Consider the following 26,790-nt stretch of genomic DNA (forward strand, 5'->3'; position numbering starts at 1 on the left):
CGCGGAGCGGCTGGGCCCGTGAGCCATGGCCGCTGAGCCTGTGTGTCCGGAGCCTGTGCTCCGCAACGGGAGAGGCCACAACAGTGAGAGGCCCGCGTACCGCAACCGCAAAAAAAAAAAAAAAAAAAAGGTGTTAGTTTTAGAGGGACAACTAAGGATAGACATCAGAGGTAGGGAGTAAAGTTAGAAGACTGGCAGCAATTCAAGCAAAAGATGACATATTGCAGGCATGAGGTGGGAGAAGGAAGGATTTTAGCAAAAGTCAGAAGATAAATTTAGCAGAACTTGATTGCATGGGGGAAAAAAAGAACATGGAGGAGTTGGGGATGATTCCCAAAGGCTTAGCAAATGAGTGGGCAACAAGGCCATTAACTAAACTAGGAAACACCATACAGAAGACAAGAGCACGGCGGAAGAAGGGGGGTTCAAATTCCCTCTGAGGCATTTTGAGTCGGCAATGAATGCTCTCCTTTGAGGCCTTAAACGATTTCCCCTTCTAAGCCAGAAATCACCCCATCCTCTGAGCTCCACGGCACCTAATATAGCGTTTCCACACCGAATTATTTAAATCTGCAGTAATTACAAAGTTTGTCCCTACCTTAAATCACAGAGGAAAGGTACTAGGTCTTGCTGGTCTGTGCAATGCCCTTATCTCGGAGCCTTAGACACAGCAAGCCTTCAAAGTCTGCATTCTTGAAATGCGGCCCCATCAGATACTGGAAACTGCCCGTGAACATGCATTAAATCAATGACCCAAACCTGTGCGTGAGAGGCTTCTGTAACGTCTCTAAAGCCTTGGGCCCCACAGCACCTACTCTGGGCTCCCTGTGTGTTCATCTTATCTGATGTTTAAACAACCCCGCTCGGCAGCGGGATTCCGGTCCACAGAGAAGCAACAGAAGCCCCGCGTCTGAGGTGTCAGGGCCTGCAGGTGGCTGACCAGGTTGAACCTGCCGGCGCCTGCCCCGTCAGGCCGGGTGGGCCAGGCTCGGGGGCTCCTCGGGTTCTTGGGGGAGGGGGGCCGGGGGGGCCCACCCTGGCCTCTGGGCAGCGGCCCCAACCCTCCCCCCCAGGAGCCCATGCGGACACCTAGCCACCCGCCCGCCCGCCCCGCGCGGACCGCACCGCTCTCGGTGGTATTGGCCCCACGACGGCGTGAGGGTCCCTGGGTGGGGGCGCGCGGCCCGGCCCCCCAACTCCAGAAACCAGGCCCCGGAAGGCAGCAGCGAGGCCTCCGGCCCGGGGCTCAGCTCGTCCTGTACCTCCATCCGCGTCCCGGGCGCTGCGCCGGAGCCTGAGGGCTTGACGGGAAGGCTCCGCAACAGTCCGTTCACCTCAGGCCCGCCGCAGTCCTGCAGGCCGCATCCTGGCCACTCTCGCCGCTTCTCCGCATCCTCCGTCCCGACTCTCGGGGCGGAAACCTGAGGTGAGGAGGGCGAGAGACAAGCACGCGGCCCGGGCACCTGAGCGAGGGCCTCCGAGGGCGGCTGGCATACTGACGGACGGCCAGTCAGGAAGCCGGGCCAGTGGGAGCCACAGCGCTGAAGCGCCGCGTCCCTTGTGGAGGGGGCGTGGCCGGCGCGTGCCGAAGGAGGCGGGAAGGGTGAGGGGCGGTGCCACCCGCGAGGTCCTGAGGCGCTGATTGGCGGCGCGCTGCTGATGTGTGAGGAGGGGGCGTGTCCCCACGTGAGCGCTCCGGGGCCGAGGGCGCTGGAGTAGAGGGGAGAGCGCGTGCGCAGTCCTGGCTGTCTGCTCCCGCCTCGTCCTCCTGTTCCTCTTCCTGGGGGCAAAGTCCGTCAGGCAGTTTGCGTCTAAAGAAACGTGCGGACTTCAACCATGGCCGGGGCTGGATTTGAGTCGCTGGAGCGGTGCTTGGAGAAGCATCTGCCACTCGCAGACCTGCAGGAGGTCAAACGCATTCTCTATGGCAAAGAGACCAGGTGTGGGGCCTCGACTGGGAAGCTGGGGGACCTTGGGGCCAGCGGGTGTGGGTCTGGGGGACCAGACAGAGTGCTTCAGAATCTGAAGGGCTCTACAAGGGCGGTGGTGAAGTACTGAATTGGCGAGCTGAGACCCTAGGAGGTCTAGATGTGACAGCTCTGGGAGCTCAGAGTTGCACAACTGAGAGTGAACTTTACAAGCCCAGAGGGAAGGGACGGTTTTTACTCTTTGTGCTTTCTCTGTGACCACCCAACTCTCTTTCCCAGCTTCCAGTGACCAGCTTCTTCCCCAGAGCCAGGCCTGTCCTCTAGGTGTCTGTCTAGGTCATTACCTCCTGTCAGAGCCCCCAGCTCCTCCTTCCTGCAGTGACCCAGCCTCTGGCGGACCCTTGGAGGGAGAGGCCTCTGAATCTGGTTGGCGAAGGAACTTTTCCCACTGGCAAGCCACAGGAGTTAGTTCCCATGCTCAGAGCAAATTTTTTCCACTCCCAGCCAGCTGTGTGCATCACTAGGACTTTCTGAGGGCAGTGCACTGCTGGACTCTGGGCATACAGAGCTGGAAGACACTTCCCCTTCCACTCTTGTTTCTCTTCAGTCCACTTCTCTCAAAGCAACCAGAAGATGTAAATCATATCCTGCTTAAAACTGTATCAGGGATTCCCACGGCCCTTAGAACGTAATGCAAACTCTGACCCCATGCAACTCCTGACTAAACGTCCCACCACTTTCTTGCCCATTTGTGGGCTCCCCCAATCCAACCAGACTGCGCACTCCCTGCCCTTGTGGCAGTGACCTTGAGGCAGGAACCTGATCTGCTCATCTGAAACTGGAGGGTGTTGATTGGATCAGAGATTCCCAGCCACCAGCTGATGTGGAGTTCCTGCAGGGAGGCCAGACCTCAGAGTCTCAGGTGTTTTCACAGCTAGTGGATGGTAAAGGTAGAACAGCTGCCTTTCGGGGTGGACATGGTACAGAAATTTGTCCAAAAGGGCTCTTTGTACCCAAAGAGGGGTGCCCGGGACTGGATGACCTTCAAGGCCCCTCCAGTGTGCTCATGCTGGATTACTGCTTCCCACCGCACGTGTAAAGGCTCGTCACGGGGGAAGCCTCTTAGAATTGAGGCTCCTAAAGAAGGTGTCCTGAAGCAGGGTGTGTCTCAGGGTGTTTAAGGGTGAGGTGGGCATGTTCCCCTGGGAAAAGACAGAGCTCGTGGGTGTCAGGGAGAGTCTTAGGAAAATAGAAATAAGTTTCCCACGTAGGGGACTGGCTGGGACCCATTCTAGAGCTCAGAGTAAGGACTGCCTTGTAAAAGGGACTTTGCACATTTGGATCGCTCCAGGGTGGGGAGGGATTGGAATGGGAGGTAAAATGGAAGCCAAATTCCATTAATCAGTGATCACCAGGCCTCTTCCTGGGGCTTGGCTCACAATAACTGAGTAAGTGGTTCCCCTTTTCCATTCTTTCTCCTTTTCCCTTTTCTTGGTTCTGTTCCACCCAGAACTGAGCCCTTCCAAGCTTCACCTCTAGGGTATAAACCTTTGTACTTGTGATTGAGTGGGATTTGGCTATGAACAGACTGCAAAGTGAAGATAGAAAATTAGTCATTTAGGGACTTCCCTGGTGGCGCAGTGGTTAAGAATCCATCTGCCAATGCAGGGGACACAGGTTTGAGCCCTGGTCCGGGAAGATCCCACATGCCTCAGAGCAACTAAGCCCGTGTGCCACAACTACTGAGCCTGCGCTCTAGAGCCCACGAGCCACAGCTACTGAGCCCACATGCCTAGAGCCAGTGCTCCGCAACAAGAGAAGCCACCACTCACAGCAACTAGAGAAGGCCCGCACGCAGCAGCAGACCCAACGCAGCCACAAATAAATAAATAAATTTATTAAAAAGAAAAGAAAAGAAAATTAGTCATTTAAAAATTCTTCTGTTCACTTCTCATGGCCTGACTCAGTCATGGCTGCCTCTATGAATGCCTGATGGACCTGAATCCTCAGCCCCTCCCCTGGACTCCCCCTTTGCTCCACACAAGACCAGCTTCCCACCCCAATAATTGCTGCACCCAACACAAAGATGACGCTTAGTAAATGTTTGCTAAGTGAATGAGCTAAATGGGTCTTTGCCTGTGCCAGACAGATGAAATCCCCAGAGAACATCAACTCTCAGTTTTAAGACAGCCAGAACCAAGAAACATTTATTCATTCAACAAACGTTTATTGTTTATTTTTGACTTGGGCACTAGAGGTACAAGGATGAGTTAGCCACGGTTCCTACTCTCGAGGGACTTTCTGTCTTTTGGTGGTTGTCCTACATCATGGTTCTGAAGACCAGAAGTACAAAATCAAGATGTTGGCAGGAATACAGTCTTCCAAAGGTTCTGGGGGAGAATCCTGCCATGCCTTTTCTAGTTTCTGTGGCTTCTGGCGTTCCTTGGCTTGTGGCAGCATTGCTCCAATCTCTGCTTCTGTCTTCACTTGGTCTTCTTTTCTCCCTGTGTCTCTCCTCTGGGCGTTTCTTAGCCCATCACTGGATTTAGGGCTCACCTGGGTAATACAGGATGATCTTATCTTGAGACCCTTAACTACATCCAGAAAGACTCTTTTTCCAAATAAGGTCCCATTCACAGGTTCTGAGCATTAGGACGGTGGACATATCTTTTGGAGGGGCCACAGGTCAGCCCACTACAGAGATTCTGCAGAGGTGGGCGTCAGGGTGGGGGGAGGCTGGGTTTGGGATTGTCCTAGAGATGGTCATTCCAGGTGGAGGAGTGGGTGCAGAGTAGGAATCTGGGGGTCCCAGTGTTAAAGGGGCAGAGGAGGTGGAGATTTTGTGGTAGACTCCAGAGGTAAGGATGCGGGGGGGACCCTAGGGTCAGTATCAAGGATGCTGATCGGGACAGGGACAGAGTGTCAGGTGGCTCAAGGAGGTCTGTAAGGATGGGGACAGCAGGGAGTCCACTGGCTTTAGCAACCAGTACGCTGGTGGTTCCAGAACAAGAGAGGCCTGTGTAGAGCACGCTTCCCTTCTTTCTTTTTTTTCCTGGTTTTTTAATGGGAGAGACTCAAACAGCTGTCATGGTGAATGTGGCAGGTCTGCAGGAGACAGGGAGAGATGTCCAAAGTGGGTATATCATTAAGTGAAAAAGACATGAAGGGACTTCCCTGGTGGTCCAGTGGTTAAGACTCCGTGCTTTCAATGCAGTGGGGCACAGATTCGATCCCTGGTCAGGGACCTAAGATCCCACATGCCGCTTGGCGCGGCCAAAAAAAAAAATAAAGGCATGTAAATGGAAGAGTAGAACATACAGAAGGACACCTTTGTATGTGTAACACACACGCATATCGAAAAATATTGGAAAGATACATAAGACATTGTTAAGGAGATTGTCTCTAGGTTCTGAGACGGAGGGGAACTCATTTTACATTTTCCACTGTTTGATTTTTCCCCCCCATGAGCATGTGCTTCTTTTGTAACAGAGCTCTGGTTTAATTATTTAAAATGCTGATGGTAAAGAGCCATTAGAGGGGAAAGAGAAGTTGTAGAAGCAAGAGCTTGCCAAAGAAGCTGGGGCTGGGCTCCCCTGGGCAAGGTCTGTCTTGACCTCGCTGGAAAGGGGGGTGCCCGGGGAAAAGGCCAGGGGATGTGTGGAGCCAGGACAGGAAGTGATGGGCTTTCCTCCTTGAAGTTGTAGGTGAGGCCCCCAGGGTGGGGGCCTTAGTATCAGGATGAGGGGCAGAGGGGCAAGAGCCAACTGTGGGGACCAAGGGAGGGTTGGGGGCAGCACGGAGCCCCCTTTGTGAGGTTGTGGCCCATTTGCTGGTCTCCACCACGGCTGGTCGGTGCCACACCACATCCTTGAGCCAAGCCTTTGGTGGACACAGCACATGGTTAGAGAATGGGGCTCAAGGGCCAGTTGGGTTCTCCAGGATGAAGCAGGCGAGATTGGGTGAAGGAATGCCAGGGTAACTGGAGGGCGGGGAAACCTTCAGGTAGTGGCCAGACAGTGGGGGGTGCTGGGGAGACGTAGAAGAGCCCAGAAGGCAGTGGAGGCCTGGCCTTCATGGCCTAGGGGACCGGTGTGTGCAGGGAGCTGTGGGCAGGGATGGGAATGGAGGCAGGGAGGTCGAGCATCGTGGAATGAGGGGGCTGAGTGTTGAAGGTAGAAATGTGGGGAGAGCTGAAAGCTGCAGTCAGTGGGTGGGGAGAGTTAGCCAGAGGAAGAAGGACCCCTTCCAGGTGATGGTTACAGCTCGGCTTGCAAACCTGAGGCGAGCTTTTCCACCTGATGTCTTCCTGGTTGACTGTGCAGGCTGAGGACAGCCTACCAGGACCACTCCCAAGGGCAGCCGGCCCCCAGGCCCTCCTTCTTGTCCTGGCCACCATGGTGACTTGTCCGGGGGAGTGGGGGCGTCCGCCTGCAGGTGGGGGACTGTCTCTGAGGCAGTCATGGCAACAAGAGGCACAGTGTGGGCACTGCTGCTATTTCTAACCTGCTGAAGCACACGGAACCCTGACTAGTTGAAAAGCAGGCTGATTGTCAGGGGCGGAACCCAACTCCGAGCTGTCAGGGCCATCACAGGGAAACTGCCTGGCAGGGGGCGGTGGCAGGGGGCTCAGGCTGACAGGGCTGTGATTTTGAAAGGAATGTCTTTAAGAAAGTGGTTTAGAGTAGGAGAGAAATATTATTAGATAATGGTTGTCAGGTTATTTTTTGATGCATTCTCTGCGTATTTCATAACCACTGTGCCCCTAGGTGGTAAGGCCTTCCTGGCTGGGGGCCCTGTCCCATGCCCCTGTGGGTTTCACCCCTGGGCCAGGCACAAAATGGGCCATGTGGTCCATGGTCACTTTGGTGGGAGGTTTTATAAATAATCCACTTGCCTCTGTTAATAAATCACAAACAGGGATGAGCCCTTCAGCCTTTGGTCTGGACATCTGGGCCCCGCCACGCTCACCCAGCATTGGGCAAGGAGCTGCCCTCTCCCCTGGCGGGAAGCAGGACAGGATGGGGTGGGGGGGGGTCACCAAAGACTTGTAATCCTTAGTGGCAAATGGCCACGGGACCCTCCGTCCTGCTGTCGTCCTGGCCCGTCTTCCTAGCCGGCTCCCAGACTCCTTCTCAACAGCTCCTTTATCTCATCACGACCTGCCGCAGCCCCCAGGCTCAGCACGGTCCTCTGACTCTAGTCCACAGACATTTTTGGGAATCTGTTCCCTCTTTCCTGTGCTGCCTGCTGAGACTTCAATTCCCGCCACCCCCCCACCCCACCCCGCCGATTTCAGCAGCTCCAGCATCAACCTTGTGACTAGTTTCCCTGCTGCCCCCTCCCCACTGCCCTCCTCCGCCCAGCCAGACCATGCCGTTCCCAGCTCCAGTCCCCAGGGAAGCCCGTTCTCCACCCACTGGGCCCAATTCTCCAGCCCCTCCCCAGCTTCCCACGTGTGGCCATGGCCCTGACCCTGGCCGGCTCCTGGGCCTTCTTGCCGGGACGCTCCCACCTCTTCTCTGCCTGAGGAGTGACTCTGGAGTGTCATCAAATGCAGCAGACCTCAGGCAGATCATGTCCCCTCTTTCCTGCCTGTTTAGGAAGCTCGACCTGCCCAGCAGGGCTTTTGAAGCCGCCTCCAAAGGGGACTTTGAGCTGCAGGGCTATGCCTTTCAGGCTGTGGCGGAGCAGCAGAGGAGGCCCCGGACCATGCGCATGGGGCTTGTTCAGAACAGAACCCCCCTCCCTGCGGACACCCCTGTGGTGAAACAGGTTTGGTCTCTTTTGACTGTAAATACATAAACGGGCAGCTGGCCGCTCTGTGTTTTGAACTCGATCTTGTTCCCGGATGGTCGCCCAGCGGCTCTGCCCTGGCCCCCCCTTCCTTCCAGCCGTGTCTCTTGCTTTTCTTTCTCTTCTGGCTCCTACCCTTTCTCTGCCTTCCTGTCACTCCTCACTATTCTGTCCACCTTCCTTTCCACTTCCTCTCCTGTGATCGAGCTGAAGTTCCATTTACCAGTTGGGAGGGTGCCCCTGTGGCTCACGCGCTCTCCGTGGAACTGCCTCTCGGGCTCCTGCCAGCACACGCCAGTCAGGACCCATCTGTCCACCGTGTGTCCCTCTGCCTGGATCCTAAGATCCCCAGACATCGGTCAGATTGTGAATATGTCTCCTCAGCCCAGGTTGTCAGGTCATCGGGGGGCAGGGATGCTGTCATCACCACCCCCCAGAGCCTAGAAGCACGCTTGGCACCGAGCAGTCATCCGCGGGGCCCCGTGCACGCAGTTCCTCGAGGGAGACCGAGCGTCCATCAGGAAGCATTTGTGGTCTCTGGGTTTTCAGCCTGGTTCCTCTGGTTTGTCTTTGAACAAACACTTCTGAATGTCTCCTGGGAGCCAGACGTCATGCTGAGCACAGAGAACTTGAGGACACTGCTCCCAAGGAGCTCATGGGGTCATGGGAGTGACAGTGGAGGAATGTGACAGCACAATGGGAACAGTGCCACCATAGGGACACACGCAGGCCGGGGAGAATGCAGGTACCCCGATTCTCGGCCCCTTGCTGGAAGAGCTACCCCTCTGTGGGCAACACGTGATGTGGATAACACATCCGGGGAATTTTGGGTGGGGAAAGGGAGCACATTCTGGCAGAGGGCACAGCTGGGAAAGGCGAGTCATTGGAAGACACCATACACATGGGAGAACAGAAGTGGCAGGACAAGGCGTCCCCGAAGCTGCGGATGCAAGACATCATAAGTGGACTGGGTCCTGGGGGGTAGGGGGTGAGGGAGCAGTTAACCCAGGGGATGGTTGTGGTGTGTGGTGGGCCCACTGAGTGTGGCCCCTCTCACAGTAAGCACTCACATCCTCACATCCTCCTCTTAGCAACCCCACGAGGTGGGCAGCGTTCTCCCCATTCTCCAGTCAAGGAAACCGAGGCTGAGTGAGGCAGCATTGAGTGTGTGTGGGGCCCCAGAGCCTCCGCACCGCCACCTTTGACTGCAGACTTGGACCCAAAGACAGTCCAACATACCAGAACCTCCCACCCTCCTCGTCCTCTTGTAGCCGGCCACGTGGGGGTTGAGTTCTAAAGATGGTCTCAACCAACTAATCCTCACTGTTTAAATTGCCAGGTCACTGCCCTGCACAGACGCATCGAGGCCATCGTAGAGGTGGCTGCCATGTGTGGAGTCAACATTATCTGTTTCCAGGAAGCATGGAGTAAGTCTCTCTCGGGGCGCTTTCTCTGCTGCCTGCCGAGAGTGTCTGCTGCTTGATTTCTTAAAATCTCCTTTCTTTTCTCATCCATAGAAAGGTTCTTTGTCAACAACACCAGCAACCCCAGAACCCCAGACGTGCCTCAGTATCTCGTCTGAGCCTCGGCCTTCCTCCCAAACTTGAATCCGTTTACTCCTTCCTCTCACCTCCTTACCTCTGCCCTGATCCAAGGCATGTCAGCATCTCCTCAGCTTCTGTAATCGCCTCCAGCTGGTCTCCTCCACTCTGGCCCCTTCTAACTGGCTGCCCACACCTTCTGGGAAAGATCTGTATGAAAACTCTGCACTGCATCATCTGTTCCTCCCCATCTCTGCCGGGCTCTGCCCTGACCTTCTGATACTTTACTCCCCTCCCCCAAGGCCACTGCGCCTGCTGTTCCCTCCACCCAGAGCCAGAGCTGGAGCTGGAGCATTCCTCTCCCCTGGCCTGTAACCCTGCTCGACCTTCGGATCTCAGCTCAGAGCCTGCCTCCCTGTGTAAAGCTGCATCCCTATTAAATACTCCTGCTACCTTGTACCTCTTTATTTTATTTTTATTTTTTGTCATAGTTATACACATTCATGGTTTAGATTTAAATGGGTCTACAAGGTCTGTTACCAAAAAATAGCTATCCTTTTCCCCAGAGGCAGCTACTTCTCTGAGCTGGTTCTTTTGGAATTTACCTTTGCTTGTGTTGCTGCTTCCTAATTTTTCAGTTTTGCATCATTTATTGACTTCCCATGATGGAAGGAGACAGTGTAGTCCTTTGCCCTCTCCTGCCCCCTCTACGCACATGCACCCTTCCTGGTCTGTCCCCAGTCCGTTTGCTACCAAGATTCAAAGGAAATCGCTTTGATTTCTTTCCCTGAATAGCTTTCTGTTTTCCCTGCAGTTTGCTTTGTTTACTACATGCTTACCACAAAGTCTACCCCAAACTTTCTGCTGGTTTCGTAAATCCCTCTAAGAGGTTTAGACACATGAAGTAGTCTATTGGTTTCATCTCCTCACAGGAATCTGTCACAGAGCCTTCTGGCTGCTCTTCTCTGAATTGGTTTCCCCCTCTCTGCCATCCCAGGACTCCCTTCACCATCATCCAGGGGGGGTCCCTCTGCCTTGCTTTTGTGTTTCTCCTATCTCACAGCTTCCTCTTTCTTGCTTTTCCCCCTCATTTTGGTTGAGTAGACTGTTTGAGACCTTGCACATCTGAAAATATTGCTGGATAGTTTGGTTGGGTATAGAATTCTGGGTTAGAAACAATTTTCCTTCAGAAATTTGAACACTTTGCTCCATGTCTTCTGGCTTTGGGTGTTGTTGACTAGTCTAAGACTATTTTGATTTATGCCCCATTGTATATGGCCTGTTTTCCCCTAGAAGGTTGTAGGATCTCTTCTTCTCCAGTACTTTGAAATTTCATAATGATGTGCCATGGAGTGTATCTATTTTAATCCATCCTTCTAGACACTTCAGTGAGTTCTAACAGTCTAGAAACTTGAGTCTTTCAGATCTAGGAGATGTTCTTAGATTGTTTCATTCGTGATTTTCTCCCCTTTTTTCTCTCCTCTTTTTTTTGATACTCCTTGCTGTTAGAATGTTGGAACTCTGGACTGGATCCCTCATTTTCTTTTGTATTTGTGCCTATTTTTCATCTCTTTGTCTTTTTGTTCAATTTTCTGGTAGATTTTATCTAATTTGTCATTCAGACTTCTAGTTAGTCTTTTGTTTTTGCTGTCATATTTTGAATTTATGAGAGTTCTTTTGGTCTGAAATTTTCTATTTTATCACATCCTGTTCTCGTTTTATAGTTACAATATCTTCTCTTATCTCTAAGGATATTAAGTAATATTTTTTTTTCTCCCTGCATGGTTCCTAGTTACTCCAAGTTGGTCTCCCCGCTGCTGCCCCGATTACTTATATTTTAAGAATTGGGGATTAAAAAGCTGATTGCAAGCTCTGAGTTTGTGGGAGGGGCTCCTCCACTGAGTTTCATTATAGGATGACTGGGTTTAGCTGTTTGTTAGGAAATCGCCTATGGTAGTATCTTTGGGTCATTCTTTTCAGGCTGGTCAGATTCCCCAGAGAAAATTCATCTAATCTCCTGCCAAGAGGAAAGGACAGGAGTCCAGTATGCTTATGTTTAGTCAATCCCTTTGTTTTTATCACTCCACTCACCTTTGTCCTGGATTCCCCAAGGCCAGAGATCCTCTGTTTAACTGTCTCTAGAGAGTGAGCCTCTAGCTGGGGTGGGAGAGGCTCAACCCAGCCTCTTGGAGTGGAGAAGGGATCTAACTGCTTCTTAAGTAGACTTTTGACCAATCCTACTTATTTGTCGCCCCTCCCTGCGTCCCCACCTTCAGAGCTGCATGGTGCCTCTGGCTCCTGAGCTTTCAAGGGGTCTGTGATGGAGAGTGGGGTGCTTCCTGGCCTCCTCCACTGCGGAGGGGACTCAGTATTCTCAGATTCACTAAGATATCTCCCGCCTCCCTCAGCTCTCCAGCCTCCCATGTTTTGTTGTTTTTGTTCCTGGCTCATGCCCCATCCCTGTGGGTTTATACCTGTACACAAAAAACCCTTTACTCTCATTTAATGGGGTTTCAGGAAAGAGCAAAGGAGTGCGTCCCATCTGCCACCTGTACCCAGAAGTTCATCACGTTCTTCACATTTCTCATTATACGTATACTCTTGTGTGATGCTTTTGATTTGTCTGCCTCTTCCATTAGACTATAATCTCCATGTGATCAGTGCCTCGGTGGTATTTATTTTTCCCACCCCAATCCCCACCTCTATTTTTTTAACATTAAAAAAATTTAATTGTAAAATATGCATACTATTACTATTGATAAGTGTACAATTCAGCGACATTAAATACATTTGCAAAATTATGTAACTGTCATCACCATCTATACCCAGACCTTTTCATCATCTCCAGCCAAAACTCTGTACTCCCCTTCCTCTTCCACTCCTGATAACCTCTATTCTACTTTCTGTCTCTATGAATTTGACTACTCTAGGGGCCTCATGTAAGTGGAATCCTACAGTATTTGGCGTTTTGTGTCTGGCGTATTTCACTGAGCATCATGGTTTCAAGGTCCGTCTGTGTTGTTGCATGTGTCAGAGTGTCCTTCCTTTTTATGGCTGAATAATATTCCATTGTTTGGATGGACCACATTCTGTTTATTCTTTCCCCTACCCAGATTTTATCTTTAGTGGCTTGAATAATCCTTGGTACATGACAGACACTGAAAAATATTTATTGGATGGTTTAACCAACTTCTTCTCTTTCTTGGATCAGGAAAACTCCTGCACATCCATCAAGGCCTAGCACGGATACCCCCTCCTTTGGGGGGGCCCTGGGGACTCCCCTACACAGGTTCCCTTTCAGCTCCCATCTTGGCTGGCAGCTCCTGAGGGCAGGGCCTGGTCCAAGCCTGAGCCTGCCTCATGGAGTGTTGGTTCAGTGAATGTGGAACCCCCTTCCCCTCTAATTTGGAAACTGTAGTTGGAACTTCACAGCTGACCTCCCCCAACCTCCCTTCCACATGCTTCTTTTGAAAGTTTGTTTACCTTACAGCAGTTGTGAAAACAGGAAAAGAAGCCATTAAAATGGAAATGGAGAAATTTGGAGCGCTTAGCAAGCTGAAATGAAATTGGAAAGGGAGGTTTTATTCTCTTGGGGCATTTGAGTCTCTCCTAATGCTCTGAAAGCTGAGAGTGAACAACGGTCATTAAGGATTGTTCTTTGTTATCAACAGCTTTCTTGTTGGCTTCCTTAAAATAGCTCATCCATCTTCACCGATGGCGCCTGGGGAGTCTTGATCTTGGTGCCAAGGCCCCCTGGGCTGGTGCTGGCAGAGGCTGCTGCCCACTTAGCCGCCTCCATGGGCTACCGCCCTGGCAGCTGAGATGGTGGTGGTGCCATCATAGCACCAGGCTTCCAGGGACTGGAAGGAATCTGGAGGCTGATGCTTCTCTTCTCTGTGAAATGAGGAGTCACACCAACTTCGCAGGGGTATTGGGGACATGCTGCCTATTACCAGGCCTGGCACCATGCTGGGCACATGGCCCGTGTTTGGAAAAGGTTGGTTGCAATTATTACCCCCAAACAGGCCACACAACCCATGCAGCAACCAGGTAATCCTCGCCAGCCACATCACACAGCTTCCTACAAACCTTCCCTGCACTCTGAGTTTCAGAGTGACCAGAACAGTAGCAAGCATCTGGAAACATCTGTTAGGCTAATCCTCCTAAAAGAAATGGACTTGGGTTATTGGGAGGAGGAAGATCTAAAGAGTACAGTCATCCCTCGGTATCTACAGAGATTGGTTCCAGGACCCCCAACCCTGCAGAGATCAAAATCCAGGGATGCTCAAGTCCTTTATATAAAATAGTGTAGTATTTGCATGTTACTTAATGCACATCCTCCCGTATACTTTAAATCTTTAAATCATCTGGAGGTTACTTGTAATACATAATACAGTGTAAATGCCAATTAAATAGTTGCCCGTGTGTGGCAAATTCAAGTTCTGCTTTTCGGAACTCTGTGGAATTTTTTTTTCAAATATTTTCCGCCTGCTGTTGGGAGAACCCGCAGATGCAGAGGGCCAACTGTATGCGGAATTGGTCCAAACAAGGAATTCAGTACTCCAAATCAAAAAGAAAAAGACAAACAGCTCAGCAGGAAGTGGACAAAGGGTACGGACAAGATCATCTGGAGGATGAATCCAGAAAGGCCAGCAACCATGTGGCCAGGTACTCCACCTCACTGGAGAAACACGGGAAACGCATGTCTAATCCCAATGAGATCCCAGCTCACAGCATCAGACTGGCGGGTGTGGATGCATGTGGCCGAGGCTGTCGAGCAGTGGGACACACTCAGCCAGAGGTACCTGGTGCCTACCCCCATCGCAGCCCCCTCCACCCCACAAAGGAAACTGCCGTTGAGAATCTGGTGTGCATGGCGTTCTTTGAATTGTTACTGCATGTATATGTACCTGCTTTTTTTTTTAAGCAAACAAAAATCAGTGAGTTAATGACATTTCCTATTGAATTAGCCCCCTAGATGGTGGCATCTAGCCAGAGGTCACAGAAATAATGCTTTTATCCTTGGGGAGTGCTCAGCCTACCCAGTGGTTCCCAAACTTCTGATGGTGTCATTAAATGAATGGCTTTTCTTGTTCCTGAGCAAGCCTCAGTCCCTGGGAGGATGAACATTCCTATGGTGATGTGTGAGGATCCCAGCGCCATCCTCGGTGGCCCTCTGACACTGTCCCCAAGGAGCCTTTGTTGTTCTCTTAACCAACCAGCAGATTGGCCAGCAGCTCGGGATCTGCTGGTTGGGAACAGTTTCTGGCTGTACCTTTTGCAAAAAATTTTTAACATATATATGTATTGTTAAAATTGTGGTAAAATAGACATAATGTAAAATTTACCATTTTAACCGTTTTCAAGTGCACAGTTCTGTAGCATTAAGTACATTCACATTATTGTGTAACCATCACCACTATCCATCTCCAGAACCTTTGCATCTTCCCAAACTGACACTCTGTCCCCCTTAAACAACATCTCCCCATTCTCCCCTCCCCCAGCCCCTGGCACCCACCATCTAATTTCTGTCTCTGTGAACGTGCCTATACTAGGTCCCCCATGTAAGTGGAACCATATAGCACTCGTCCTTCTGTGTCTGGCTTATTTCAATGCGCGTAATGTCTTCAAGGTTCACCCATGTTGTAGCAAGTGTCAAACTTTCCTTCCTTTTTAAGGCTGAATAATATTCCATCTAATGGATGGACCACATTTTGTTAATCCATTTGTCCACTGGTGGACACTTGGGTCATTTCCATCTTTGGGCTGTTGTGAATCATGCTGCTATGAACGTGGGTGTGCATGTATCTGTTCAGATTTCTGCTGCAAGTGTTTTTAAGACCATAGGAAGGACATTTGGCCTCGCCTCTTATTCTGCCATGAAGCCTAAAGGGGAGGCATCCCCACAGCCAGGGATGGGCCTCAGAAGGCAGACCAAGGCTCTTGGGGCTGGGGTCTCCTGTGGAAACCCTCCCCCACCAGGCCAAGGACCCCCCCTCAGAGACCATGAGCTTGGATGTGATTCTGACCTTTCTCCTCTCCACAGCTATGCCCTTTGCTTTCTGTACGAGAGAGAAGCTTCCATGGACGGAATTTGCCGAGTCAGCAGAGGACGGGCCCACCACCAAGTTCTGTCAAGAGGTAGGATGTTAACCTACCTTTAACTGTTAACTAACCTCTGGCAGCGACCAAACACGGACAGGTCACAAAGAGAGGCCGCAGCTGCCAGGGGTGGCCCTTCTCTGTGGAAAACACACCCATTTGGCTCTTGCTTTCCTGGGTGAGAATAGAGAAGACTATTTACTGCCCCTCCCCCCCTTTTTTTAGTGTACTTTCTTTTTTTTTTTAAATAAATTTATTTATTTATGTATTTATTTTTGGTAGTGTTGGGTCTTTGTTGCTGCGCGCAGAATTTTTCTAGTTGTGGCGAGCGGGGGCTACTCTTTGTTGCGGTGCACAGGCTTCTCGTTGCGGTGGCTTCTCTTGTTGCGGAGAACGGGCTCTAGGAACCTGGGCTTCAGTAGTTGTGGCTCGTGGGCTCTAGAGCGCAGACTCAGTAGTTGTGGCGCACGGGCTTAGTTGCTGTGCGGCATGTGGGATTTTCCCAGACCAGGGCTTGAACCCATGTCCCCTGCACTGGCAAGTGGACTCTTAACCACTGCACCACCAGGGAAGTACCTAGTGTACTTTCACTTAAAATCAGAGTTTCAGAGCCAGAAGGGCCCTTAATGGCTTTTTAAGTGAGGGGGCTGCAGCCCACGGAGGGTGTCCTGGAGATGACTCCCGTAGTAGGGTCTGCAGCTGGCAAGTGCGGCGCTGGCACTCGGGGACTGAGGTCAAGGTCGAGTCTGTGTCCAGAGCTCTGCTACCCCACTTGCTGTTCGCCTGAGTTATGGAAGCATCTCTGCATGGCCCGTCTCATCAGTGTAGAAACTGGGCTTCCTTTTTCTATATTAAAACCTCATAATACATGTTCTATGATCCCATTTATATGAAATGTCCTGGATAGGCAAATGCTTGGAGGCAGAAGGCAGATTAGTGGTTGCCAGGGGCTGGGCGGGGAGAGGGGATGGGGAGTGACTGCTCATGGGAACAGGGTTTCCACTTGGGGTGTTGAAAATGTTCTAAAATTAGTTTGTGGTGTTGGTTGCACAACTCTGAATGTACTGAAAACCACTGAATGGCACACTTTGAAAGAATGGACTTTATGCTCCGTGAATTGTATCTTAATAAAGCGGTCATCCAGAAAACCCCAATGACATTCCAAGAGGTTACGAATGATGACTTATGCTTATTCTCACCTCGAAAAAAATAACTCCTTTCATTTCTCCAATGTCCCATTTCAGACTTTCTACATATACTTAGGGGCTTTTGGAGCAGAACTGTAATCATAGTGATTCTATCAATACTGAGTTGTGATTCCAAACATCCCTGTTCTCAGCCACCAGACTGTTGATTCTGTGCTACGAGGCAGGAAGTGACTGCAGATGGCGTGCCTGAACCAGGGTGGGAGGAAGGAAGAGCAAAGGGAGGATGGGGATGAGCTGGTTCCAGGGGACCCCTGTCTGCATCGAGGGCCCCGGGACCACAGCTGCCCCGACGTGGCTCGTAGCATCCCCTTCTGCCCGCTATGCCATCCCTCTGTTCTGTCATTAAGGTCAGAAGTAGCAACGGGCTGGTAAGAGCTGATGACAAATGACCAGCTGGGGCTGCTCATCCTGGTCACCAGATCCTGAACTTCTTATTTGAGACAAAAGGAATTTGGTGTCAAGAGTTATGTTTGGTTTGGTTCTGGGGTTTTTTTTTGTATAGATGAGACATATGATTTATTTTATTTTATTTTATTTTATTTATTTTGGCTGTGCCACGTGGCATGTGGGATCCTATTTCCCCAACCAGGGATCAAACCCACACCCCCTGCCATGGAAGCGCAGTCTTAACCACTGGACCACCAGGGAAATCCCTTTTTTCTTTGTTATTATGGTAAAAAACACATAACATAAAATTAATCATCTTAACCATTTTTAAGTGTACAGGTCAGTCATGTTAAGTATCTTCACAGTGTTGTGAAGCAAACCTCTAGAACTTTGTCATCTTGTAAATCTGAAACCCTCCACCCATGGAATGACCCCCTCCATCCCCAGCTGCTGGTGCCTGACGTTCCACTTTGTTTCTATGAATTTGCCTAGCTTAGATGCCTCACATGAGTGCACTCCTGCAGTGTTTGTCCTTTTGCGCCTGGCTGATTTCACTTGGCATAACGTTGTCAGGTTCATCCATGTCAGGGATGACAGCCATGTCATCCATAGGCCAGGATTTCCTTCCTTTTTAAGGCTGAATAATACTCCATTGCATGTATACACCACGATTTATTTAGATGCTTGTGTTGCTTCCACCTTTTGGCTGTCGTGAATAGTGCTGCTCAGAACATCGGTGTGAAAGTCTACTTTTCTGCACGGTTGCTGGTCCTATGGTAACTGTGTTTAACTCCGCCAGGAATGCGGCATCATTTACATTCCCGCTGGCGGTTTATGAAGGTTCCTGTTTCCCCACATCCTTGTCAACGCTTGTTACCTTCTTTTTTGTTTTGTCTTGTTATTGCCTCTGGATCTGAAGGTCTGTGGGAAGTGGCATTAAGTCTTGCTTTTATTTTATTTGTACTGTAGGGTCTGTGATCTTTGTACAGGGCTCACAGCATTGGAAAACAAAAGACTTAGCTCTCTGTGCACCCTTTAGAATTAGGAAATCAGCCTTACCCACACTAAAAAGGTCCCCAGGGCTATTTTCAATATTTCAGAAATCCTGATATAACCCATACACCCTCTCATTAGGGTTGCTAGGCTAATTGAAATTTCAAGTGATTTAATTCTGACTAGAATTATTTAAGTTTAGACTGCTTAAGAATAGAGAATGCATTTCACCTGTTCGCACAAACGTGGCATATAGTAAACGGTAAAGTGAATGAATAAATAATTATTATTCTCACTTGTATCAGAAAGAGAAAAAAGACTAATTTCAGTTATTTTGGGTATATACCCAGAACTGGCATTATGGAGTCATACAGTAGTTCTGTTTTTAATTTTTGAGGAATCGCCTTACTGTTTTCCACAGCAGCTGTACGGTTTTTACACTCCCACCAACAGTGCACAAGGACGATGCTGGTTCCTATTTAGCTAAGCTTGGGCGTCAGGACAACGCTGGCATTTAGTCTTCAAGGAATAGATGCAGGGAGAGCTCAGAACCCCGTCTAGCTATCTAGGAGGACCATTAGATTCTTCCATAAAAATGTATGACACTTGATTTGAAAATAGGACTGTGCCGTGCTCATTTTTCCAGCTGGCGAGGAAGCATGACATGGTGGTGGTGTCCCCCATCCTGGAGCGAGACACGGAGCATGGGGACATCTTGTGGAACACAGCCGTGGTGATCTCCAACTCTGGAGCCGTCCTGGGCAAGACGAGGAAAAACCACATCCCCAGAGTGGGTGACTTCAATGAGGTGAGCTGCCCCTCGGATGACCAGCGCAGCTGCAGCACGGTGTGGCAACAGCGCTGGGGGCCTCCCTGCACTGCACTGCATAACACAGGTGGATGGGATGCAGTGGGATTCCCGGTGAGTCCCAAACGCCTTTAGCGCAGAGGGCTATTTTTTAAAAAAATATAACCTGATTTGGCTTCCTGGAATTTTTCTTTGAAGTAAGTCGTATACAAATTAAAACCAAAATCAATAGTGCACAAGCGTGAAATGATTCCCGTGGCCCCGTTCAGGCCCTGAGCTCCTCATCCGTCACAGTCTAGTTCTTGTTTGGTGGGGAGAGGTCCTTGTCCATGGCTCCCGTGGGGTCTGAGCCAGCCATGTCCACGTGTCAGGTGACAGCGAGGAATGTGCGTCTGTGCACAGGTGTGTTAGCTGGGGCTTGGTGCCCATAATCAGGCTGTAAGTCAGGGAAGCTGTTCTGGTCAGTTAATGCCCATCATGGGTGTGTAGGTGGAAGGAGGTGGATGTTTGAAGGAGGGAAATGGACTCCACCTAATGCCTAAGATATGAAGTCTGAACTTGATCTGCAGTAAGTACAGTTGTTCAGGATGTGATATCCCCATCCTTTGCCGCCCTCCCTGATTGTGGGGGTCCCAGCCACTCTCAGGCTGGTCAGGCAGGCGAGAAAGGATGTGCAGAGATAGCCAAGGCCCTCTGGGGAGAAAGAAGAAGCCAGCATTCCCCAGTGACAGCAGGAGGTGAGGGCGGGAAGACGTGCCCCTCACCTGTTTACCCTGGGATTAATCTTTAGCTCCCCACAGATAGTGACGGGCTTTTCTCCACACGCCAGGATCTGCTCTGGCGTCCACCCTGTGTGAGCATCCTGGCTGCTGCCCGCCTCTGACGAATTTTGAAATTAATGGGAGGAGGCAAAAGGCAGGAAGCAGATCTGTGTGAGACCCTGACCAGCACCCCAAGGGGGCAGGCGGAGAGGCAGGGTTGGCAGGACTGTGTCCCACCTGCCTGCCACGCAGGGACATCCTTGACCCCAGGCAGGGTGCCCAGGGAGCTTTGTGGAGAAGAGGACTTTCAGAGTGGGATTCTAGTCTCATATTGGCCTTCGTTAGCTGGGCAGGTCCTGTGTCCATTGGGCTATGGTGTGCCCCCAAGCAGGGTAAGAGCTGCTCTGGACGAGCCCCCGTCCCTTCAGTTCTAACCTTCTGATGGGAACAGGTGGTTGGTGAGGACATTGACCAACTTGTGTTAACACTGACCACACACCTCAGCCTCTAGTTGTACCATGATTGAAACCTCACCAAGTTTATCTTTGAAATACTGTGGGAAGTTGCTTTGGGGACTTTTTAACATGCCACAAAAGAAACTGTGGGTAAGTGCTCAAGCCACAGTGATTCCCCCTTGGGTCAGCTTGCTGTTATTGTGTCTAGGTTTTCAGATTTTGGGATTTTTTTTAAGTGGATTGAAATTTTGGAACTTACAGTAGAGTCATACCAGGAGCATCCCTTTTGGAGTATGGGTGACATTTCATTTTTCTGTCAAGTTTAAGGAAAGGGAAACTTGACAGCGCAGAGGCATCCATACATGACCCTTTGTCTTCCAGTCCACATACTACATGGAGGGAAACCTGGGCCACCCCGTGTTCCAGACTCAGTTCGGGAGGATCGCCGTGAACATTTGCTACGGGCGGCACCACCCCCTCAACTGGCTCATGTATAGCATCAACGGTGCTGAGGTCATCTTCAACCCCTCGGCCACCACCGGAGAGCTCAGGTCACTTGGCACAAGGGACTTGGGAGGGCTCTAGGGGCAGGCTGCAGGGCACGGAGGCAGGTTTGGGAAACAGCAGGCAGGTGCGACCACCAGGTCATCTGAACCCTGGGATGGTGCCAACTTTTCCGTGAAAAAAATCCTCCGAGTGTCAATTACGATCCCTCCTAAAGAGCTGTGCTGTACTGTAAAATACCATCCTTGGCTACGATGGTGTCTCAGGTAATTATCATCTCCCCCATCGCTGACAGGATTCAGAAAAGCTCCCCTTCTAAGGGGTCTGGAGCATCGGAGGTATCTGGCCAGCTTCAGCTCCCCCTCCTGTCACTGCTGTGCTCCTGGGGGGTTGGGAGGTGGGGTGACGAATGAGGAGTCCTAAGTCTCCTGTCTGCAGAGTCCGGAGCAGGGAGGGCAGACACCCCGACGAGAGAATGGGTCGGAGCTGAGAGGGTCCTTAAGACATCAGTCAGGTGGCTCTGAAACCTGTTTTTAGCGAACCAAGTGTTTCCTTCTGATAACACAGAACCCGTGTTTGGGTGTTAACCTCACCTCTGAGTAGATAAAGCTGTTGTGACCAGGGTAGAGGGTGGGCCTGGCAGCCCTGAGCTCCTGGGCAAGCCCGGGGCCCCTCACTGAATAAGAGCAGGCGGCTGAGATGACCGAGCACGACTGCACTTCCGCTGCTTCTCCCTCCCCAACGGCTGAGCTTCTGGGTGATTTCCAGCTTTGCATCATCAACAAGTACCAAAGCTCTAGGAATTTGTGTGCAAATACCTCTCTCCCCAGCTCACTTCCTCCAAAGCAGCATTCCTGGGTCGGGAGGTGCTGGCTTTCACTCTCTGTCATGGGGCAGGGCCGGGAGGGGGAGTCCCAGTCCCCACGTGGGGTCAGCTGGGGGAGTTCTGGGGGGCAGCCTTGAGTTCCCTGTCAGCCCACCCCTGTCATTCTTGTCCTCGCTCTCCATGAAATTTCAGTCTAATTTCTTCTAAAAGTCAGGATGTGACATTCATTTTACCTTTTTCTTGAGCGTGATGCCCCCTCCACAGCATGACTTCCCTCAGTGTTCTGATCTGCACAGCAGGTCCCTCACAGAACGCAGACCCCTCTCTGCTACCCCAGACCTGCCGCCCCATCCATGCACCCCATCTTGTCTGAGTCTAGGGGGGCACTGTCGGGCAGAAGGGGACACTCAAGTCTTGGATCTCCCCTCAGAGAATCTCTGGGGGCCTCCTGGCAGCGTGGCCACTATGACAACGGTCCGTCGGCAGTTGCGACAAAGGGTGATTCCTGGTCGTCGGGCCACCAAGCCTGGGCAGAACCTCTGGGCCCTAGAGCAGCCCCTCCTGCCGGCCATGTGTAAGACATCCAGCAAGCTCCATCTCCCCAAAAGGGTCCCTGGAGGATCCTGAAGCCAGTGCCCCACCGGGTACAGCTGCTGTCAGGCCAGGCTGGGCACAGCTGTGGCCTGGAATCAGATGGTCACGTCTCCAACCAAGTGCCCCCAGGCTTTTATCAGCCCCAGTTAAGCGAACAGAAGCACCTTAATGTAATACACAGGTGTCCTTGGCTTATTAAAAGTTATCGATCTTCCTTCCTTGGCCAACAGTGATCCAACTGGTGCCCTCCAAGGATGTGGTTCTGCTGGCAGTTAAAACTCTGACAGGTCTTTCAGAAGCAGTATGTCTCACAAGTTCCCACAGCGTCCACACCTTGACCAGATAATTATAGTCTGAGAACCTTAGCCTGAGGACGCATCTGAGAGAGGAGGGGAAGGCTGCCTGCCTGAAGATGCTTATGGCAGCATGATTGATTACAAGAAAAGCTGGAAGGGAGAGAGAGGTCAGAGTCAGGTCAACGCCAGCCCACCTTTTCCATGGGTTATCGTACAGCCACTAAAACAAATCTTCATGGAGGTACTGCAGCATCATGATGAAAGCCTGTGAGCAAAAAGATGTTTCCAGGCTGGGATCAGAACTCTGCAAAGACTGAGGATGGTCGTAGAGTGTGAGAAAATTACAACAGGTGGTTCACTAGGATGGTGCAACTCTGAGTTTCTTAAAATACTGAATGATTATTTGTAGAATTGATGGCAAGCACGATGCCAGGCAGATCCCCACCAGCTGCGCACAAGCATCGGCTTACAGCTTCTGGAAGCATCCATCCCCTTCTCCGTCATCTCCCACCTCCTGTATCAGAGCCCCCCCAGACACACACACACACACACACACACACACACGCACATGCACAGATTGGAAGGGTATCCTCATTTGTGGGTCCCACAGTTCCAAGCACCCAGTGGAGGCAAAGTGCTTTTTGATGAACTGAGTCATCCTGACAAACCGTGCAGCCCGTGTGGTCAAGGATTTCTACCACGTATGTGTGTTAATAGGAAAGCCGCCATCCCCACCCCTCGATGCCTTTCCCCTTCCCACTGTGATTATTTTTACGGGCTTGTGTACACCGTGCTGGGAAAGTGGCAGATGTCCCCATACCCTCGCCGGGCTCTCCACGATTCCCGCATGCCCCGGCTCTCACGAACCTCCGGCTTCCTTTCCCTTGCTTGTTTTGCGAGCCTCCGTTTTATTGCCAGCTGTGGTTTTGAGTCCTGCACTCCGCACCCTCCCTGGAGAACTGCAAGAACGATGTTTTATGGCATTCGCTCTGCAACTGTCTGTTTAATTCCCGAAAATGTCATTGACGGGTGTGTTTCTGTAAAAATCCTTTCTTAAAAGTTTTGTCAGCTCGGCTTAGCAGCTGGAGTGGGGAGAAAAGCGGCAAAATGAGTCCCCTCAATCAAGCCTGTGATTTTTTTTCTTCCAGACTCGTGAATCCTCCTGAGAATTAGGCTTGTGACAAGCACCCACCCACCCCTTCCACCTACTCTCTGGTTTAAACCAGGTGCATGCTGACAGGAAGGAAGATTCCAGGGCATCCCGTTCCCAGTCACTCAGCGTTTCTAAGTGGGCATTACATCTGTCAGTTCAGAATCCTAATCACCTTGCTCCTCAGACAGATAATTAGTGACAAGGAGGCCCACTGAATCCCACGGCACATTTTCTTTGGTGGGCTGGGGAAGGACCTGTCTGGTTGGGGCAAAGTTTCCCACCCTGTCCCCCCTTCGCAGGTGCTGGACTGAGGGAGGCCTGCAGCTCAGCTGTGCCTGTGGGATGACTCCTTTCCGGGCCCATAGAAGAACCAGGGGGCCTCGGCTGCGAGACTCAGGGTTCAGAAAAGGGAGATGTGGGGGGCACTGGGAAATGGGGGCCAGCACAGGGGAGGCGATGCCCACGTACAACCTAAATTCCTTTCAGGTGTACTCTGTTTGCTAGGCCTGAAATCTCCCCCTGTAGAGACTGCTTTGCAAGGCAGCACAGCAGGGTAGGGATTGGGGGACACGTTACACACAAGCCACCAGGGCCCCAGCTCCCTTCTGACATTTACCAGCCTGGGAGGTGGGTTCCTGAGCCCCACCTGGGAGGAGGGAACAAGTGAGAAGCAGCAGTTAAGGGGTTCCTGCAACAGCCTCCCACCCCCACCCCGCCCCCAGAAGCTTCATCTGCATGGTCTCTGAGGAAGTTTCAGAAAAGGAAACTGAGTCAGGGTGAGACTTTGATCCAGGGCTGCTTCTGCTGCGTTGGGCCCTCTCCAAAAGGCCGCTTTGGCTTGAGCCGGGGACGAGCTGGCCTGTTTGTGGGTTTGGGGTCACCCACGGACGCAGTGAGTCTCCCTGGCCATCCCCACCGCAGGCCTGGAAGGCTGGCACCCGGGCTGCAGCTCGGGGCCGAGCATCCTCTGAGCTTGGCTGGGAAGTCGGCAACCTGGTTCCTCTCCTTCCGCTCTCACAGTGAGTCCCTGTGGCCAATCGAGGCCAGAAACGCAGCCATCGCCAATCACTGCTTCACCTGCGCCATCAACCGGGTAGGCGAGGTAAGTGCCCGAGGCCTGGCCTCCAGGAAGCCCTCCTGCAGCTGCTGCGAAACCTGCCTGCCAGCGGGGCCCAGGCTCTTCAGAGCAGCAAAAGCCACAAGGGAAAGAACTGCTGTTGCTGTGGCCCTGCTGGGGACACCTGGTGTTACACCTCCTCTCTGCATGCAGGCACGCCCCACATGGTAGGGTCCCAGCAGGGGGCAGACTGGCTTCTGTCACTTTGGAAGAAAGCACTGTCCCTCCCCTGTTTTTGTCTGTTTTGTCTTTAGCTGAAACCATTTTGAAAGGCTCTCACCTCAGTACCCAGTTTCTCCCCACCCACCCTTGACCTCATGCACCAAAGGATTCTGACTACAAACACCATGTATTTATTGCAGAACAAATCCTCTTCCTCATTCTTACTAATCAGATGTCAAACTCTAATCAGAGCATCTGATCAGTCTGAGAGAACACTAAGTCGGTCTAATTTCTGACAACGTAAAGAAACTCGGTGTTTTAATTAGCCCGCGTATCCCTGTCCCTGCTGGATGCACAGTTTCCATTAGGCTTCTGGAAGATACTGAGAGCCACGAGCAGACACCCCCCCTGCTGCCTTCGCAGACCCTAGGCTGGGCTTTATGACTCCAGCAGACGAGCCTCAGACGCCCTCCACGGCCCTGGGAACCACTCTCTGCAATGACTTTCTCTTCTCCCAGCAGATGGCAAAATCCGGGTCTTCCCCTGGCTGGTCAGATGCCCCGCTGGCCGCCTGCTGGCCTGGGGCTAGGACTCAGCAGGGACGGTTAAGTTCAGGCTGGTCCACATCACTTTAACTCCTAACTCCCTCACCCCAGCCTGACGTTGATGAACAACCCAGCAGCGCCCCCTATAGGTGTGTCTTACCTTGGTTTTATTTCCCAGGAGTTCTTTCCGAACGAGTTCACCTCTGGGGATGGCAAGAAAGGTATGTCCCGTGACTTTCCGTGGGACCGCATATGAGGGGTGGGCCTCACTGTTCCTTCCCCGTCTGCCGCTTCCAGGCAGGGTCTACCCCACAGACTGTGTCTGCACAGCTGTGTTCCCATGTGGATCGGCATTCCTGGCCCTGTGACCACCTCATTCCCCAGATGAGGATGGAGTAGAGATCAGACTCCATCCATCCCCCGGGACTAGGGTGAAGATGGACTGAGGTGTGGGGGAGCCCTTTGTGAGCGCCCTGAAATAGGGGTGCATCATCCACCCCGCAGACCTCACTCCCCGCTTCCTTTGTCCTCGTCCACACCCCTCAATCCCCAGCTGTACAAATGCCCCAGAGCCCGGCATGGCTGCCTTGGGTTCCTAGAATCCACAGCTTGCTTTGATCTGAGGGCAGGTCTCACCTCACCTCTGCTAGGAATCTGCCCCCCGCTCCCCGCCTCACCTCTCTAGCCTGGAATGTGGGAGGGGGGCTGCCCCCTCACCAAGGAGGTGTCTGAACTCGCTCATGGTTCCCGCCCTGGGAAGCAGGGGGCGCTGAGGGGGTCTGTCTCCCAGAAAAGCATTTCCTGAAAGGGCTCCACATCCCCCACAACGTGAGGCCTTGGAGACCTCCTGAGTCCCACTTAGCTCCCTGCAGGAAAGTGAAGCCAGCTGAGCCCTGCACTGTGCCCACATGCTCCCTACACACCTTCAGGGTGGCTGTTACCCTGCTTTACTGGTGAGGGGACCGAGGCATGGAGGGAGGGTGAGGGTGACACAGCTGGCACAGCTGGCGAGGGCAGAGCTGTCGCTCACCTTGCGGGGCCACCACAGGAAGCCCTGCAGAGTCATGCAAATCCCTTGGGCTATAGTGGCTGATGCTGGAGCCGGAGGCCAATACCTCTACTAGGGTGACCTGTAAAAGGTTCCCGGGGCAGAGGTGAGGGTGCTGAGGTTGACATGCAGCCACTTGCTGGGCATCCAGGCCCAAGGAGGGAGGCAGGTCCTTGGGACCTTGGCCACCACTGGGAAGGGAGGTGGGGACCCTTTGTCCTGGGAGTCTCTTGGTGCACCCGTCCCCCTGCAGAGTCCACCCATGTCTGCCTGAGCTCACGGGGGCCTTGCCTTTGCTCCTTCACAGCTCACCGGGACTTCGGCTACTTTTATGGCTCAAGCTACGTGGCGGCCCCTGATGGCAGCCGCACCCCCGGGCTCTCCCGCAACCGGGATGGGCTGCTGGTCACCGAGCTCGACCTCAACCTGTGCCGGCAGGTGAATGACATATGGGGCTTCAAGGTGGGTCCTGAGTCCCCTGCTCCTCTACGTGGGCCCTTCCTGCCCCCAGTCCTGGGAACTGCGGCTGCTGGGGGCCTCAGGGACAGCCACGTGAGGCTACGAGTTGA

The 26,790-nt window shown here is 52.1% G+C and overlaps 1 protein-coding gene across 4 annotated transcripts in view; it reads left to right on the forward strand.

Moving 5' to 3' along the window:
* The first annotated feature begins 1,805 nt into the window (after positions 1-1,805).
* The window catches only part of UPB1 (beta-ureidopropionase 1), a 32,340-nt gene continuing 7,355 nt past the window's right edge, over positions 1,806-26,790 (forward strand). For 2 of the 4 annotated variants that reach the window (XR_014017274.1, XM_081251830.1), the window contains exons 1-9: positions 1,806-1,940; positions 7,529-7,700; positions 9,061-9,148; positions 15,309-15,403; positions 18,599-18,760; positions 20,358-20,527; positions 24,370-24,451; positions 25,352-25,394; positions 26,529-26,683. Coding sequence is in view for 2 of the 4 variants with exons in the window: in XM_081251830.1 (XP_081107956.1) it covers positions 1,837-1,940; positions 7,529-7,700; positions 9,061-9,148; positions 15,309-15,403; positions 18,599-18,760; positions 20,358-20,527; positions 24,370-24,451; positions 25,352-25,394; positions 26,529-26,683 (1,071 nt within the window). In the remaining 2 variants the exon portion in view is untranslated. The remainder of the gene's footprint in view (positions 1,941-7,528; positions 7,701-9,060; positions 9,149-15,308; positions 15,404-18,598; positions 18,761-20,357; positions 20,528-24,369; positions 24,452-25,351; positions 25,395-26,528; positions 26,684-26,790) is intronic. The other 2 variants (XR_014017275.1, XM_081251831.1) reach the window with 1 other exon arrangement.

Source organism: Mesoplodon bidens (genome assembly GCF_964165515.1).
Source record: "Mesoplodon bidens genome assembly, chromosome: 13".
NCBI classification, from domain to species: domain Eukaryota; kingdom Metazoa; phylum Chordata; class Mammalia; order Artiodactyla; family Ziphiidae; genus Mesoplodon; species Mesoplodon bidens.